This window comes from Vidua chalybeata, chromosome 3 (assembly GCF_026979565.1).
Source record: "Vidua chalybeata isolate OUT-0048 chromosome 3, bVidCha1 merged haplotype, whole genome shotgun sequence".
Taxonomy (NCBI): Eukaryota; Metazoa; Chordata; class Aves; order Passeriformes; family Viduidae; genus Vidua; species Vidua chalybeata.
In genome coordinates, this window is record NC_071532.1 from 68,682,890 (window position 1) to 68,701,138 (window position 18,249).

Here is an 18,249-nt window from a genome sequence, read left to right on the forward strand (position 1 = left end):
TATGTAATTGTAGGACCACTTTTGCTGCTGGCAGGTGTAGGGCACAGGGGAAGGATATGGCAAAATGGACTAAGAGCAGTGTAGGCGAATTGTGAAACTGCATCCTGATACTTCAGCTTGAGGCACTTTGCTGTCATTATTGTTCTACTCATTTATGTGCATGAGGGATTTCCACAGAAATCCATGCCAGCACACAGTTTAATGGTACTATTGAGAAAGGAGATGGAATGATGGTGTCCGAGAGCATAGGAAGCCTCTCTGACCAGGAACACAACATTCAGAGAATGGCTCCTTTGCTATCAAGGGTACAGACAAACAGAGTAGGACTCGGTCAGTTGTAAATATTTAACTTTTGTTTCCTGCCCTGTTGTTCCCACAGTGCATTGAAAGATCTGTATTATGATTTTTGTCCATAGTACAGGAAGAATGGTGTTCCTGAGTTGGGGGAACAAAGGAGGACAAACATTGTTCAAATTCCACATTCCCATCAGATCTAGGGAGGAAAGTCCCACAATCTGCTTTCTCAGTTTTGTTGGTGTTCTTTCATCTTCAGAAACATTGTTAAATTTCTTGAATTGTGAAAATACATTCAAAAGTTATGATTAAAAAACATCTTGCATTTTTTTGGGAGGGGGAGGGCATACTTGGACTTTTGTGATGGTACAGACAGATGGTGTCCTTTAAGAATCTGGTGAGATTATACAGCTTAGAAAAATCTATTACTTTAAGTATCTAAAAGAATACACATTTGCTGAGCTTTTGAAACTGCTCTGTCCTAATATCACTGTATTCCCACAGTGAAGGTTGATCCAGTTTATGGTCTTGTGGTGAGAGTCCAGAAAAACACGAAAAGTGTTTAATATTGGCTTTACAAACAAGGTAAAAAGAAGAACTCCATGGCAATTGGAGTGATAGAGAAACCATTTTATAGATAGAATCCTGAATCACTGACATTTTGTATTTTCAAGAATATTCCACTCAAATATCCTAAAATACTCCCTTATAACACATGGTATTTTTGAATGAATACATAATTAATTTTTTTTTAAAATTTTTGTTTCACTACTGCCTAAGAATTCCAGTCATGAATGATAAGCCAATTGTAATAGACATCTCTCTAAATAGAGAGCAACATGACAACGTTCTCAGTCACAAAGATTTTGCAATTTAATTATTAGGAAAAGGAGAGGTAGATGCAGAGGTAGAAAAAGATGGTATTTATGAAGTAGCTACTATGATGTCTTGGTTTGAAAAGACAGGTGTCTGCTAAGGAAGGCAGGAGCCTCTCTTGAAATAGAAAATGTAAATCCCCTCCCTCTGAATTATTATAATTTTGAAATTAAGGGGCTCTCAGGCAAAGATACGGGAGTAGGAATAACAGTTCTGTATTAGGAAAAATAAAAAGAAAAAGAAAAATGCAGAATTACAAAACAACACTGACAGAATATGACTTGACACCTTGTTGGTCAGGGTGTTGGTAGCAGCCTGATTAAATGGTGGCTGCAGTCCTCCTGGAGTGATAGATGTTGAAGCAGTGATTCTGTAGAAGGGTGTGGTTTTCCTCTGAAGGTCCAGTGCTGGTGTACATGGGCCTGGTCTTCCTCAGGGAATTCAGTAGAAAAAAGGCTGCTCCTCTGGGAATCCAGTGGAAAAGGATTCCCAGAGGAAATCCTTTGGATTTCCAAAGGAAATTCCAAAAGGTATTCCAAATCTCAGATTATATCCAGGTAGGAATATAGGCTTGGTCCCTCCCCCTGGGTAGAGCATCTCACAATGGGATGATGTAATTTTATCAGTAAGACTCAATGGCTCATTAACAGAAGATATCTCCCCAGAGGGAGGATGGGTTGTGGAAGAGATAAAGAAAACCATCCCACCTGGTTCTAACTGGTGGCAATAGAATACACACTCCAGCCACATCTTGCATTTGCAACCTAAGACGTTTGATGAGTATAAATCCCGGAATGTCTGCAACTAAATTCCAGCCATGATAGGCCTATCATGACAGATAGCTTTGGAGAGTGACTGGAAGTATAATATTTAAAATGTCCTACATTACCTGTTTGTAAAGGACTATTCAGACTTCATGACTAGTGAGGAAGAAAGCATTTTGTAGCATGAGTTGAAACTCAAATAGACAAGCCACTATGGAAGCATTCTGAGCAAAGATAGGAACCAGCTTCCTTGAAAATCAGGAAAGAGAACGAAGAGCTTCTCCAAACACTGAAACGGAAACTCATCTTCCATTAATAAAGTCAAGGTAACTTTCTATTGTTCAAGAAGGCTGAACTATTTTAGGGATACCTTAGTGGGAAAATCACCCAATTTTACACTCTGCAAGGTTATGAGGACCAAAGGCAATACATGAATGAAGAGATGATTAGTCATTTAAGTCAGTTTAACTAGCAGGAAACACATACAGCTGTGCGTTATTTATGCAGGAGACAGTGGACATTATCCATGAGGTAGATATGTCAACTGGCCAAGATTTTAGTTTGGCTAGAAAACAGATCTGGAATGAAGAGGAAAATGTTTTATTCCATCCATGCACATTCAGTTAGCAAGTGGATATTGCACATTTAAACTAGATGCAAAGCTATATAAACGTAACCTCTACTTACACACAAAGGTGTAGAGATAAAGAGGCTGGTGTGTCCATCAGGGCTCTTTCCACTGAGTTATGGTCCTGGTGTATCCAATAGCCATCACTGCCTGACCACCACTGCACTGGAAAACAGACCTCAAAGGCAAAGGACAGGAACTGGGACAGGAGTTCGCAGAGAGCATGCAGAAAAATACCTACCATTAATTGATCCTGGTTTAGAAACCTACAAGACAGTCTTAAACTGACTCAAGAGACTTCGGCATCTTGTGGTTTAGGTCAGGATGAATTGCACATTAATTATTGTGCAATAACTGGATATGTGGGAAGGATTGTGACTATTCATTACCTCTATGAAAGAGTGATTAATAATGCAAAGGACACTACAAAGTTATGGAAGAGTGGCTATCTCTACTTCCCCTCTCCTTGCTGACAGGACCAGCGATTGTCAATAGATGGGAGGAGCAGCATTATTAGCAGGTTCCAGCTACACAGGCTTGGTCACAGATGTCCCTGAAGGTAGGGCTCTGTTATTGCCCTTTAGGTTGAGGAAGATGAGGTTCATGAGGTGGAGAGCACCATCCAGGTTGGCTGATTTTTACTAGCTGTAGCTTCATTCTTCATTCTAGTGTTGCTTGATGATGGGTACATTGAGTCACTGGGCAAGTGTTGTTGTATTGGGTTACTTCTGCTACTGCTACCATCATGTTTTCCTAATAAGACTTGCCTGCTCATGCTTTACCTAACAAAAGTTAATCCCTGACAACTACACAGCAACATAATGAAGACTGAACTGTGAGCCTCCGACATTAGTTGTACTACTTGAGTGTGGTCAGCCCAGCAGGGGCAGAAGACTGTAAGGGACTGTGCCTTGGGATACAGAACCTGCTGTTCTGGCCTAAATAATCCCCACTCACCTTCTGCCTTCTCTTTGCTCTGTAACAGGAGCCACACCAGCATTCTCTTCTTTTCAGCAGAGATTAATTAGAGGCTACAGCAAAGCCACAGGAAGGCTTTTTCAAGGTACAGTTGACTTGATAGAGGAAGACAGCTATAATGTGGGAAGTAGACAGTTGTGGGCTTCAGAAAACAGCTTGAATCTCCCAAGAATACAAGGAGCCACCCCTGAGGAGGAAAAGATGAGAACATATTGAGAGAAGGGAAAGAAACTGAGTAAAGCCTCCCCTTCATTGCAGGTCTACCACAGACCCATGACATCCTGCTGGCTTCTCACAGATTTCCTCCCTACCCCTACAGGTATCTCCCAGATTGTCTCACAACCATCTTCTGAGATTTCCTTTACCATTCCCAGGAACCTGCTCCACTGCCACAAAAGCTGAAAAATGGCAACTGCTGCCAAGGAGATTTAAGCTGTGAATTCCTAGCAGCATTGTAGCCTGGAGGCTTGCCCCAGGCAAGTAGGCCTGAAGAGTTTTAACCCAAGCTAACTCCAAAACAAGAAGCACTATTGTTTGACAGCTGTAGCTGTTTGAACCATGGAACCAAGTGCACTATGACTCTACTACACTTCCTCCTCTCCTGCCAGGCACATACAAGATTATGAGGGACATCAGTATCTGCAGATCCAGCAGATGAATTGCCTTTATTACTTATCTCCACATTGCAGTACAGCTTGCACATTACTTGTATTCTAGAAATACCACAGATAAAATAAATAGACAAGTAGGTCTGCCAAGCTAAGCAAAGAGGATTCTTCAGCTTCCCACAGGTCCAAGGAGCCCTAGGTAACATCTTAAACTATACCATAATGGTAAATGATGGTACCCCTCTGTTCATTCTTTGCATTCCATGCTTGTTCACTTTGGCTTCTCTCCATTGCCCTCTGCACTTCTCCTCCCCTGTGAATCCTCTTGCATCTTCCAGCAGTTGCTGGGTCCATTCCAATGCCATATGCCATTCAGTCTTCCTTCTCCAGAGTAATTAAAATAACCTCCAAATTGCCATGAAACAGCACCATGTAGTCGTAACAAGTAGAAACTAGAGGTTAGGATGCTACCAAGTGTTCCACACTGGGTTTTTTTGGCAATCACACAAAGCCAGAGACTGCCACAGCTCAGATTTTTCAGCATTTGGATTCTGCCTGATCAACAGCACGTGACACAAGTTTATATACGATACTTCAGCTAGATGAAGCATCTCACAGGATGGTCCAGCAACAAACTTCTCCACATACCTAACCAGCTTGTTTTGCTGTGCTTACTATTCCCACCCACACCTACAACATGGTTATCCCTCTCCAGCATCTTATCATAGCTAATTTACTGATAAATTAAATTTACCTAAATTAATTTGAAGAGTAACACACACCCTCAGCTGTCTGCAGCAGATCACAACTTCTTTGGCTCTCATTTTTTAATGATGCCATATAGAGTTGCACCCCTTCCTTTGAGCAGCAGCTCAATTGCCACTTGTTTAACAGTTGTTTTTCTTGCCCTGGAAAAAAGTCATGTAAGATTCAGGCAAATGATTAAGTGGAAACAGGTTTTTTCTTTCTGTCTCCTGCAGCCTAGACTGTCACATTCTTTAATGACATCTTTATAAATGCTGTGTGCTTTAGTGCTGTATGATTTACAATCAGATATTGAATGCAACACAAAAGCAAGATACCAAAGCACTTGTGATACCAATGTGCCCATAATGACCTGTTTTCTCTTTGTTTTCCTTTTTTGATGTGGGCATTTGGATAACTTAGAAATTAAAATTATATCCTGCTCTGAGTGATCATTCTTATCAGGCAGAATGAAAAGGGTACTTCTTTCCCTTTCTACTACTGCATGCTTTGCTGTCTCCTGAGCACATCTCATTTAATTTATCTGTTATAAATCCTGGTATGTGTATTCATTATGGACAAGGGATTCTTTGTGTAAATGAGTTATGATTCCTGTGGAAAAATAAAACCAAAACAACACACCAATCAGACACATGGACACAGCTCATACTTAAGTAATGCTGGATTCACTGCAGGGGCTCCTGTATTGGGTGTGACAAGTTAACCCAGTAGCTTGTCAGTGTTCTGTATTATTGCCCAGGACAAGAAGCTGTAAATGCTTTCTTGCCTTGTGAGTGGTTGATGATTCCATTTGGGTCCTTAAGTTTTATACACACTTCTCCCTCATGCTGAATTGAATGAATTGAAAAGCACTGTGTGCTTTAAAACTCCTAACAGAACAGTTATTTAAAGGATGCAAGAGAAGTTGGTACCAGAGAATAGATATATAGTTTTATCTTAGAAATTAAAGACCTATGGAAATAGCACTAGAGATATTCTTCTCTATCTACTCACAAGTCAGACACAATTTCAGTTCTTGTGTTAAAATTATCCCTTTCCTTACTACAAACCTTGAATTCCACAGAAACTAGAGGAGAATGGCATTTTAAGTGGTTATAGAAAGGAAAACAGTCCCGTGCAAGCATGGTAGAGACTATAAATCAACTCTGAAAACCATGGAAGAGGATGTGTCATGATTCCACTCATGCCACTAAGGTGAAATCTGTCATGTAATAAGTGGGAATTGTTGTCTGACGGTGCTGAAAGTCTGATTTCCTCACCAAGTCCTCTATCCTCTAAATATATATCCATTAGGAAAGAAGTGGACAATAACCATCTCTGCTGTTTTGCATTATTGACTGGAAATAGCTCTGTGATGAGCTCAGTAATCTTCCATGTATGCTAAAAATGCAGCTGCCTTCATGAAGACATTCCACATAGGATTAAAACAGTGTCACAAAAATGGTAGGTGTCTACATATGCTCAGATGATGAAGAGGTGATGAGTAGTTTACATGGCTTTGCTTTTTTGGAACATGGTGCTCAACCCCCCAACTACATCATCCTCTAGTACCAATACATACATATGCATACCTATAGGATCTAAGATATATTGCAGATATTTTTAGGCAAGAATTTATATTAAATGTCACACTGGTATTTACTGTAAGAGTCATCTCTGGACTTAAAATTTTATGCTAGTGATTGAATAATCTGTTTTTCAGGGTTGTGAGGAGAAGAAAGACCACAGTGAAATGTGACAGCTAACTCTTAAAAACAAAAATAATCCACATACTGGGCAAATCAGCTGACAAGCTTCCCCCTTCATTATAGGGGATTGTAAAAGGACATTTCTCTCAAGTTCCATACCCTTTATGGAAAATTATGCAGAGATTAATACTGCCCACTGACATGATATCACATCACATTATACTTCATCCCAAATCTAAAAGTAGTTGCTCAAAGAAGCCAATACTTAAAAACAGACTTTGTTATACACATAGAGGTAAGTTTTGTGAAAGAATAAAATTTTTCATTTCTTTAGGAACATTGTACCTAGGAAATACTACATAGAATTCCTCCTTATGCTATTTTGAACACATTCTTACAGCCTTCTTTGGTGTCCCATGCCTTTTGATATTTGGAGCCAACCTACTAACAAAGAAAGCATCAAGATCGTAGTCATTCAGCTTTATCACAACAGGAAAGCTACAGTTCAAGATTATTTTGGAAATGCTGATCAATAACATTAAAACAATCCTCTAAATCTCAGAGATGGTAAATAACTTCTCCAGTCCTCATAAACAGATTGGTCCATTCTATTCTGCTCCCTGCTTTTCAGCACACAGGAGCTCACCATACTCAAATTGCAAATGAGCAGCATAAATGTTAAAAATGTTTCTGCCTGTTATTTTCATTGGCATCAGTCTCAGCAGTGTTTTGGAGATAGAAGAGATTGCGCAAGCTGCAGCAGGGCTGCAAGGAAACACGCATTTCCCCAGTCTGATTGCCAGATTGGAGAATTAGTTTTATCCAAGCCCTTGATTCTTCCCTGCAATCCTCATTGGCCTGACTAGGGACCTGGTCCTTAACAGACCACTGAGTACCACTGCAAACATCCCCTTTATACTCCATGATGGTCAACAGCATCCTGTGTGTTCCAGCAAGCTGGAAGAGACTTTTCCAAAGGCTTCACAGGATGCTTGTTGCAAGTGCTAACCAGGCAACATCATGGAAGAAACTGATGTGGGCAAAATACGTGACTGAGCCCCAGTGCGTGCAGAGAGAGCACGCACAGGTGACCACTTTCTGTATAACACAGCTTACAAACCAAACTGGAGCAGCCACCTAAGCAGTGCCTGTGGAATTAAGTAGAGGTCTGCTTAGAGACTTGAGCTATTGGTGCTACACTATGGGAAAAGACTAGGAAGTTAGCTTATACTCTTAGAGAGCTTTTGTGTGTTGTAGGCATGTTTGGTTAATCAATGTTTGTCTATGTTCTGTAATCTAGAGCAATTCCTTCAGGCTGAGGAACCCACACCTGCATTTTCTGGCAGACTAAAGGCTCCTGCAGACTGCCAGGAGGGCTGTTAGGTCCAACACACATGAAAATTGAAGCATTTTTTCCTTCAGGAATGGTGCTGCCCATTGCAGTGCTAGGGATATAAAACGATCTCAGAATTCAAAGAAGATGGGACAAAACAACTTTCTAGGAAAACAGGTGTGACAGTTATCACTCTGTCACACCAAGGCCTGCTGGTGTAGCCTAACAGAAGTGAGATGTAGAGAAATGCCCAGAGCAGAGCCAAGGGCCACAATTCTGACACAACCTCCCATTCAAAGAGCCTCAGGAACACAGATCTGACCATCAGAATTACTCGAAAGGTAATCTTATCCTTCATTCCATTAAAAGAGTCATTTGTAACACCACTTCTGAGAGAAAAAAGGTTCAATCTGAACAGAATTTTATGTGGAATTCTTCCTTTTAAACACAATTAGTGTCTATTGGTACCTAAGACTAATTCATGCAACAGCAATGATTTTTTTTTTCTGCCTGAGGAAAATTTACACTAAAATGTGGAATAAGGCTTTGTAAAAGGTAAAATAAACAAGCCATCCTAGCCACTGCCTGCCAAGAAAATAAGATCCAGCACTGGAATTCTTTATACTGCTGAACCACTCAGTCTCTGGTTTTCACATTTACAGCTTATGCAAATTTTTTTTTGTAAACTCAAATGTCCACTGGGATGGGGAATAGAAGAAAAGGTATGGCTAAATCCTTCTTCTGTCCAGCCCCATTCCTTGAGTAATTGGATGCAAGAGAAATAAGAAGAAATAAGAAGTCTCTCTCTTCCAGCAGTCAGAGTATCACAAAATAAATTGTGGTTAATCTATAGCAAGTGAACTGTCCATTTCTTCCAGGCAGATGAAATATAAAATATGCAGTAATGCTCAGAGCATTTGCTAATTATTTAACAGAGGGATTTTTCACACAAAACACATTTAAAAATTGAAAAGCTTCACTAGTCCTGACCAGAAAATTTAAAGTAAGATTTTTATTGGCCATGTTTTAAAGCAGAGGGCTGCAGTGACCCCATCTTATAGCCTGAATTCAGCTGAATCCTACACCATGTTATAGACCCTTCTGCAAAATGTGTTCTTAACAGGAAAAACGACAGTATTATGTATCACTAGTCTGGAGCAGGAATGATTTCTAAAGATTGGCCAGGAAGAAGCAGTGTCTAGACTGGGAAAGGATTTCCAGATGAGTTCTGCCTCATCTGAGCTTCAGCTACCCACATGCCTTCTAGTTTCTCCGTGTCTCTGTTTACCTAGCTCCAGCAGTGATCTTTGTACACCCTTCAAAACTCTGAAGCTGAGGTACTGCTGCACACTGTAATGTCCAGTATAATTTACAGCAGCATTTTATTGCTCATCATTCAGCATCCCTTTCCTTAAGAATGCTAAAATTTGGAGGTTGGGATTTTTCTTTTCCTTTTTTCAGTGGAGCTGCACCCAGCTGTCCCTACCTTTCTCTTTAGAGCTGATGTCATCACTTCATCACCATCCATCCATCTTCCCCTGCAGTGTGTGCTACTTTCCCAGGGCTGTAAACTTCACCTGCCATTAATTTTGTTAATTCATCATGCTTGTTTAGGAAGAAAAAAAAATAAAACCATGAGGAAATGTTGACATAACTACTGGCCTTTTTCTCCAGACTTTTCTTAAGCAGATGTGTGGAACTAAGTGGGGAAGAGTCAGAGATTCCAGTCTCTCAGGGTCATAAAAAGAGAACTAGACTGTCCTAAGCTTAGGAAAGCAGAGAGCTCAAACAGATGCGTGGGGAGGTTTTTAAGTTTCATCCCTAAATGTATTTGCATAATTTGGGTATTGACCAGGAAAGAGATGGGAAGATTGGATCATGCTTTATGGTAGTAAAATCATGGGATAGATGAGATGAACTCTTCACATTCCTTTCCACCCCTGTAAGTTTATGCCATAGCTGTGAAGTCCAGAAATATCATTTGTCTTCCACTTACATATATTAACCTCTTCCACTCCACCGTCCTGCCAACAGATTTAAGGTTTATACTGTTCCAGGGTCAGGGCTCTGTCCAGAAGTTCTTGTCTCCAATATACCCAAGTTTCTTTTACAAAATTAACCACATTCCATCTTGCTGAGTGGGGTGAATGCTTCCCTCTTACCATTTTTTTTTAACCTCAAATGCAACAGGCCACATTACAGAAAAAGTTCTTCTTAAATCAGATCTCATCACTAGTTCTAAGCAATTGAGCAAGATGCATGTGTCAAGAGCAGGGCCACCATGAAAACCTCTGCCCAGCTTTTCATCTCTTGCTAATGCTGATTTGATATTTTAGAGGAAGGTAACACCCTGGAAGTAACAGAGCTGGGAACCAGGGGGGGAAAGTGCAGTCAAAACAACAAAAAATGTTAAATGTTACTCCTGAGTCTTGTTGGTAATTCACAGAAAATCTGGAGTATGGTGACATTAATGGACAAATACAATACATAAACAACACACTGAGCATAGTGAGTTAATCTTTATTCCAAGAAGCCTCCCAAACAGGGAAAACAAGGAAATGCCAATGGGACTGAAAAGGCATGTAGAGTCAGTTCCTGAAAGAGGCTCTTGCATTCTTCCATCTGACTCTCAGTGGAAGAGTGTCCTTAAAAGAATATCAGACTCATCTTGAGGACCCCAAGTTATGACATGCCATCCCTAACCTCACAGAAGTCACCTCCATGATCAGCCTTCTTCTGCTGTCCTCTACCTTTGTTGCCATACCTTGCCACAGCAAAGAAACAAACATGCTTTCAGTGACAGCCTCCTTCTTCCTGGCTTTTGGTCCTAATTTCTTCGTGATCTTTTTTTTGGTATCAACAAAATTCAGCTCAGTGACCTCCTCTACATTTATCTTAACCATATTACAGAATTGCTTTTAGGGAACCACTTCCACATGTCACCTCACCATAAGTCCTTCTGCAGCAACATAGTTTAACTCGCATTTTTGGGCAACCAAAATGCTTGTAGTTATATGGGCCAAAAATCTATAGTCACAGCACACATCCATCTGCAAACTGAGAAAATCATGTAGCTGTGTGTTCCCATCATGGGTGACACACCTTTGTGTAAAGTAAGATGCCTGCATTTTGGTCACATCATGGGTAAGTTTCCATCACAATTCCAGGGGCAGTGATTCCACCATGACCCTTGGCAGTCCATTCCAATGTCTAATCACCATTTCTGTGAAGAAATTCCTCATGTTCTCCGAACCTCCCCTGGCACAGCTTGAGGCTGTGCCCTCTTATCTTGCCACGGTTGCCTGGGAGAAGAGACCGATCCCACCTGCCTACACCCTCCTTTCAGGTGGCTGTAGAGAGCAATAAGGACTCCCTGAGCCTCTTTTTCTCCAGGCTAAACAACCCCAGCTCTCTCAGCTGCTCCTCACAGGACTGATGCTCCAGACTCTTCACCAGCTTCATTGCCCTTCTCTGGACTCATTCCAGCCCCTCAGTGTCCTTCCTGAGTGGAGGGGCTCAGTGCCACAGAGAGGCACTGGGTGCAAATACAGCACAGGGAGGGTACCTCCCCCCCGAACAGCTGGCAGAAGTGTTTTCAGCGCGGAGAGTTGCCATTCTGCTTTCTCTGCGAGCGAGGGCTTAGCGCGACACTCGCGCAACCAGAGATCGCGCCCAGCACCCCGGGATTAACCCGCACCCTCCAGGAGCGACACCGTGGCAGGTCAGCGGGGAGGGGAGTGGGGCGCTGCCAGCTCTGTGAGGCGGGGCCGGCCGTGCAGGTGCGCCGGGCCCCTCTCGCTCCACTCCCCGCGGAGGGGGCGGCGGCCGCGCTGCTCCGCGCCTAACGCGGCCTGACAGGCGGGGCGGCGGCCGCCGGCGCTCCCACACACCCGGCCCGGCGCTCCCCCCGCGCTGACATCACCGGGCAGGATTTAAATAGCTCCGCAGCCGCTGCCTCCCGGATACAGCGCGCCCCATTGGTCGCCGCCGCAGCCAATGGCCGCGCCGCGCCGCTACGCTCCGCCAATGGCGGGGCCGCGGCCGGCGCGCGCCTCCCCTGTCGCTAAGGGAGGGAAATACAGCGCGCGCGGCGGGCTGTCAGGTGCGCCGGGATGCGCCGGGAACGGGGAGCAGCCGGGGGGCTCCGGGCTGGGCGGGTGGGTTCTCCTGCCTTCACCACCCCCCCCCCCCTTGGTTTTCATCCCTGCTAGGCGAGCTCCCCTATCCAGCCGCGTTACTCGGCGCGGGGAGGGAAGGGAACAGTGTGGAAAGTGACTGTTCTCCGCTTTGTTTTAAGCGTTCCGGCGGCGGCGGCGCCTCCCGCGCGGTGAAATGCAGGACGAGCGGCCCCGCTGTGCTGTTTCCTCCTCGGGGAGAGCTTGAAACGAGAGGGAAAGAGAGAGAGAGAGCGAGAGGGGAGAGCGATCGGTGGTGACTCGGGGGCTGGCCGGGCTGCTGCTGGGGCTCGGCGGCCGCAGACGGTGGATTTGTGGGAAGAGGACGGGATGAGAAATAAACGCACCTGGCCAGCGGTGTTTAGGGGAGCGGGGGCCGGGTGCCCCCGCTGGCTGCCGGAGCCCCCGGACTCCGGACGCGGACCCGCCGAGCTGCAATGGACGCTGCCCGCCGCTGGCCGCAGAGCGGAGCACACCCGCCGCCGCCGCCACCGCCGCCGAGGAGGGAGAGCTGCCCGCCCGGAGCCGGCCCGCAGCGCGCCCCTCGCCCGAAGAGGGGCCGGGAGTTTCCTCTTCGGCATCGCTCCGGTGACCGCGGGCTGTGCCAGCCCGCCGCCCAGATAGGTTGCGTGGCAGCCACGGCGCGAGCGAATAGGTAAACGCCACTGTGTAGATGTGCTGTTTGGAGAGGAGAGAAAAAAAAAAAAAATTAAAAAATTAAAACATGCGAGGATGCGGTCGTTGGGCCTGGCACAGGGGATGGGGCTGCACGGGGAGATGGAATAGCCTCCTCTCCCGTGTCTCGCGCGGCGGCGAGATGTAGCCGAACGAAAATGAAGTCCTTACGTAAGGCGGGCTGGCTGGATGGCTGGGTACCTGCTGCGTCCTGCATCGCCAGCCGCTGCCCCGCCAGAATTGCCTGGGCTTCTCCCTGCCATGCCGCAGCCTGTCACTGCGGGGCCTGTCCTAAAAGCAGACTTTCATCCGCAGGAGCTCGTACATTTAAGAGCTGCGTAGCACTGTGGAACAAACAAATCAATTGCATTCCAAACTCAGAAAATTTAATCCATTTCACTTGTTACCAAGCTTACTAGCTTGAAGAACATGGTACAAATCTACTTTGCTGTCAAGCCATGATAGCATTACGTAAAACATTTCTTCTTGGATACTGTTTACTGCTTCACACTCTACAAATATTTCTGACTTCTTTTCCGTATCTACAGTGTGTTAATGCGTTGCCTGAATATCCTAAAGATGTCAGCCTGCATACTCAAAAGGCAAATGCATGTGTAAGAATTGTAGGAAAAACATGGAACAAGGCTGAGACCTTTTTGGTTTTTTAAATTTGATTTCGGTTTATGGTTCCCCCTACATTTTAGTGTAGGGTGATAAACTTTCTGCCTTGCTGCTTTTCTTCCCCATTCATCATCAAATTAAGAACACAGCTTAAGTCACAGTTTTGTTGGAGAGGGGTTTTTTTATGTAATCAGAAATTCCTATGCAACATGAAACATTAATTATTGCAGGAGAAGCTGCAAATTCTTGCCATAGAGGCCCCAGTAAATGTAAAACTAAAAATCAAATGAATGCTTAATCTTTCCCTGAAACAATCCCACCGAGTTATCAGAAATCTGAGGTGCCTACCTGTCTACATCTCTGTGATGTGATGAAGTTTGTGTCAAGGTTTATTTCCCTTTGGAAAAGAGGAGCCTCTAAAATGAAATCGTTACCCCCATCCTCCCCCATGTTTCTGTTTCCTCCTTCTTACCTGTTTTTCCTGTCAGTGAAAGATGAGGACTGTGAAGCCTTGTTTCCCCTTCTGTTGTTGCAGAACTCCTTGGATGTGTCGGAAGTAAGCGCCGGGAGCATTTTGTGATCTTTGTGGGAGGAAGGCACAAGCCACCCAGGCCCCGTTCCCTCCATCTTGAGCTTTCCATGGTGATTTGCAGCAGCACAGGGAAGTATGAAGCACTGAGGAACAGAAGTCAGTGTTTAAACCTGACTTCACTTCTGCATTAACGACCACATAAGTTTCAGATAACAGAGGACCAGGGGTAGAATAGCAGAAGCACTTAAGGTGCCTCATTTAAAAGTTCTTTTTTGCATAACTAAAGATTCGGGAGCTGTTCAGAAAAGATGATTATACAAGTGTTTTTATTTACTGTCCTAGCAGAAGATGATGATCCGCATTATCTTATATGCATCTTGGATGCATCTGTATCACCATATAGATTTCAGGCGACCTGTATTGATTTAAGTTAGTAAAGAAATACAGTGAAGTTTTAAATAATTGGAATAATATTCTCCCTCTCTTTCAGCCAGATTTGCCCTTCATGTTACTTGTGTTTCATAATCCTCCTAGCTCTCCATTTCGTCATTACAAGACCAGCATCTCTACTGTAAAAAAAAAAAAAAAAACACAGAGAGAGAGAAAGAGAGAGGACCCCCCCCCCACCAAGCAAAAAAAGTCTTATTACAATCTGCTATTTATATCAGTGTTTAAATAAATTTAGGACACAAAGTGATCCCAGCTTTTAATAGGCCTATTTAGTTTCATTTACTTACACAGGTATTTTTTTGGAACCAGAAGCTCTCAGGAAGAGAATGTGTCCGATGCACCAATACCCTTTAGGAGTTTGATAAAAGACATGATATCATGAGTATCATCACCACTTCTGTTATTCTTCTTACATAGTAGCGACAAGATTGAATCACCATTTTTAGCTATTCTTCAGCAGAACTCGTAATCTATCAATGTGTCAGCTCAACAGCAGTTTTCTCTTCACTAATGTAAACCAGAAGGTCCAGCTATCACTGATTTTGACATTTTTATCTGAGATTGCATGTATTGCAGAAATTTGAAGCAGATGAATTATAGGGCCTATTACATTTTCCTAAAGATGCACAAAACATAGACTACGTCACCTAAAACATTTCAAACTAATTTATACCAGTTAACATTCCTACGCTTGGTGTTTCCTAAGCCTTCTGCTAGAAGCACTATTAAATATTTGTCTGATAAATAACAAGAATGAGATCAAGTGTGGGTCCTGTAGATTTTTGAATGCCTCACATTGCCCTCTCTGTTGTTACATAATGCATCATAAAGAAATACGTGCCTTCATTCTCTTTAAATCACTCCGGCATGGATAGTACTAAGCCTTCCTCCAAGTCCTTGTTATGCAAGTCCTTCCTACTGCTAATAGCTGTCAGCTCTGCATGGTTACTTTAAAAACAAGGTAACTGCAGACTTTTTGTGAAGCTCCTTGCATTTCTGGAATTTTCAGTGAGGTGATTCCAGGGCTGTTGCTCTCTTTCTCAGCTACAAACTAAGTTATTGTGAACAAACAGGTTTTCTCCCATTAGAATAAAGTCCCATTCATTCCAGAACATCAGAAGGTAACCTGGGTTTTTTTGTTTTCTTTACTTGCCTCTATAAGGACATTATGGGTATCTGAATGCACTTCAGTGTCAAAACAGGGGAATAGACCAGAATGCAGTAGTATTTTCAATGTCTGTTGGAAAATGCAGGCATATAACTAAGTACCGAAAAAATACATAGCACGGTAAAAAAATCCATGACCAATTTAGCAAAGCTTTTAGGTAACAAAAAATCCATATGGGCATTAAGTACTATTATTTAAAGTAAAATCTGTGTTATACAGTATAAACAGCATTCAAGTGAAATTGATGAGACATCTATATAGAACTGAAAGTATCATTTTTAAAAGCTATGGTACGACGTTCTGTATTTCTTTACTTGGAAAGTGGAATTTTACTCGTCATTCTGTAAGGGTATAAAATTAACAGCAAGCACATCAGAGAATTAAGAACACTGCCTGATTTGTGGAATTTTTTTTTTCCCTCTGTAAAACACAGAGATCCTCGGCAGCAAAAAATCAGGAAAAACCTTTCTGGGTTTTCCAATATCATGTAGATCTTGTCGAGTACTCTGTCTTTTAAGATGGTCTTGGTTTTAAAGAGACTGAAATAGGAATATCTCAAAATTCGTCATACTGACTATACTTAAAAATATTTTCTCTTCCTTTTTACTTGTAGGTTATGCAGGTAGTAACTCAGCAATGTGTCACCAGGAAAGGAGAGTTTGTTTCATAGTCCATTAGCAGATCTTTTAGTTTAACAATCCTTTATTGCATTTCTACATTTCTTTGCCTTTTTGTTGCTTTTGTAAATTTGAGGTACTAGCTTATTTGTTTATTTCCATTCTCCTACTTTTAGTTATTTTGAAAGGTTAAAATGTAATCTGTTCAGATTTTGGTATGACACATAGAAAATATTTTTTTTAATTCCTTTTGCAAGCAGTAGGTTGGTGGGAGGAGGTCTGCACTATAAAACAGTTTACCTATGAAGTTGTACTCCAGTGGGAGATTAAATAAGAAAGAGCAGGATGACTGAGACAAGTCATTTGTCACAGATGTTCATGCAGTTCTGGTGTTTTATTTTAAGCTGGATTCAACATACGTGCTAAGGAATAATTTCTGTCTGATATGAAGTTCCCATCAAAGGAGACTGAGTGGTTTAAGTTTAAACTGTGGTTTGAAAATACAGGGGAATGTTACTGGACCGGTGACCGTTTGATTCGGTAGCCAAAGTGGACACAAAGAAGTAAATTGAAGAATGCTATTTTTGGCCTAAAATATGTCAGGAAAATACATCACTAATATAGTACTGTGGAGCAGTGACTTTACCTAGAAGAAGGCTTTTTTCTATGAAGCTCAAAGATTTTACTGAAGGCGTCTGAATTATGTAGATTATAAAGGGTACCAATGCCATTAGAAAGCAAGCATGAAATGGTGATGTGTGAACCTCAGATATTTGAGCAACATTTACTGACCACTTTTACAGTATTTTGCAAATTTATAATATAGGTTTAGTATTAATTTTATGTAGTGAAAATGGAGGAGGTGAGCACTAGTGTAATACTGATTTGGGGTTTTTTAGCTAGGCCGATTATCATATTTAGCAAAATACAATACGAATGAGAAGGCCCATGACTAAGATCACTTTAAAAGGGATATTTTTTTAAAAAACAGTATTGCACTTATTTTTTGTTTGTATTAGTTGCTCTCTCTTTTAATATAATTTTCTCTTTTGTTAAGTTTGTCTCTCTTCCTTCAGAAATACTGTGCCCCAGCCCCAAAAGGGAGAAATATTATGGCTACAATTAGCTTCTGTTTACTGGAGAAAAATTATTTTTTCCCAAACTGAAATACATGTATTCATTTGCTAGACTTCCAGCAATTTTTACATATGGTATTTCTGAGAAAGAGATTGTAGTGTCCATTTTAATGCAGCTTACCACAGTATAGCAGCCGTAATCGAGCGCTTTTCTCTTTGGTAGTCAGATATACAGACTTGTCAGGCTGTTTGCTTTTAAATACCTGAAAACTGAATCAGAAAAAAGTATTTTTGATATGATAAATTCGGCTTTCCAGTCTGTACTTTCTTTTGAGTTTTCAAGGTAAATGCTGTGCAGATTGATTATCAGAAAAATGGAGGCTTACGTAATCGGGACATACATTTTTCTACTGCCTCCCTTCCCCCACTTAGCTTTCATTTTACTATGAAAAATGAAAAATTTTTAAAAGAAAATTACTATGACATACTGATTATACACACGTTTTCATGGAACTGCACAGCTAAGCTATTTGTATCTATTTAGTAAAAGAAACAGCAAGCAAAATATTAAAACCTTGAGACGGCTAAACTTTAAAATTATAGTCGTCATTAAATACAGCTTTATCTAATATGCTGTACCTAGCTGCATAGCAATAAGTCTTCTTTCTTTGCATAGGGAATTAGAGCACTTCTATGTAGTCTTTATTCATAATAAGAAAAATAAGAACATCTTACCCCATTTTTTTATTTGTCGTAAAGCTGATGCTCCTTCGTAAGGGAGTTGGTCTAATACCTAACTTTCAGAGGATGATTTTCAGTGATTGTTGTTGACAAAATATAAGCAAATGAATCAGAACTCTCTCCTGTAGGTAATTACAAACTGAATTAACTAAAAAGAACAATATTAAAATTTTATCTAAATATGTTAACATGAGCTCTTACCCATAGGTGGCAGTCATCTTTCACTGTAGCAGGGATGCCAAACTTTTGGTTCGTGGTAT

General features: G+C 41.9%; 1 protein-coding gene and 1 long non-coding RNA gene across 5 annotated transcripts; one reads left to right on the forward strand and one right to left on the reverse strand.

The window, feature by feature from the left end:
- Window positions 1–3,519: 3,519 nt before the first annotated feature.
- Window positions 3,520–14,032, reverse strand: LOC128785808 (uncharacterized). Of its 4 annotated transcripts, none has more exons than XM_053938630.1 (3): window positions 13,878–14,032; window positions 12,457–12,787; window positions 3,520–3,727 (listed from the first exon to the last, which is right to left on the reverse strand). In XM_053938630.1, exons 1-3 carry the CDS (start codon window positions 14,030–14,032, stop codon window positions 3,587–3,589), a joined length of 627 nt encoding a protein of 208 aa, XP_053794605.1. In that variant the 3' UTR covers window positions 3,520–3,586. The 4 variants fall into 4 exon arrangements, with proteins under 4 accessions (XP_053794605.1, XP_053794604.1, XP_053794603.1 ...); XM_053938629.1 differs by lacking the exon at window positions 3,520–3,727 and adding an exon at window positions 12,986–13,128 and having other exon boundaries at window positions 12,107–12,787; window positions 13,878–13,968; XM_053938628.1 differs by lacking the exon at window positions 3,520–3,727 and adding an exon at window positions 12,956–13,128 and having other exon boundaries at window positions 12,107–12,787; window positions 13,878–13,968.
- LOC128785809 (uncharacterized) lies at window positions 12,030–14,543 on the forward strand. Its single transcript, XR_008430041.1, has 3 exons — window positions 12,030–12,091; window positions 12,232–12,764; window positions 13,941–14,543. It is a non-coding gene; the product is annotated as an uncharacterized LOC128785809 (long non-coding RNA).
- Window positions 14,544–18,249: the final 3,706 nt, after the last annotated feature.

Bases quoted from the DNA above. Each gene is read 5' to 3' on its own strand.
- LOC128785808 (XM_053938627.1), bottom strand. From the start codon at position 14,032: ATGGAGGGAACGGGGCCTGGGTGGCTTGTGCCTTCCTCCCACAAAGAT. The intron at 12,788-13,877 runs GTAAGAAGGAGG...CTCTCCAAACAG, and splicing joins TTCACTGACAGGAAAAACAG to CACATCTACACAGTGGCGTT.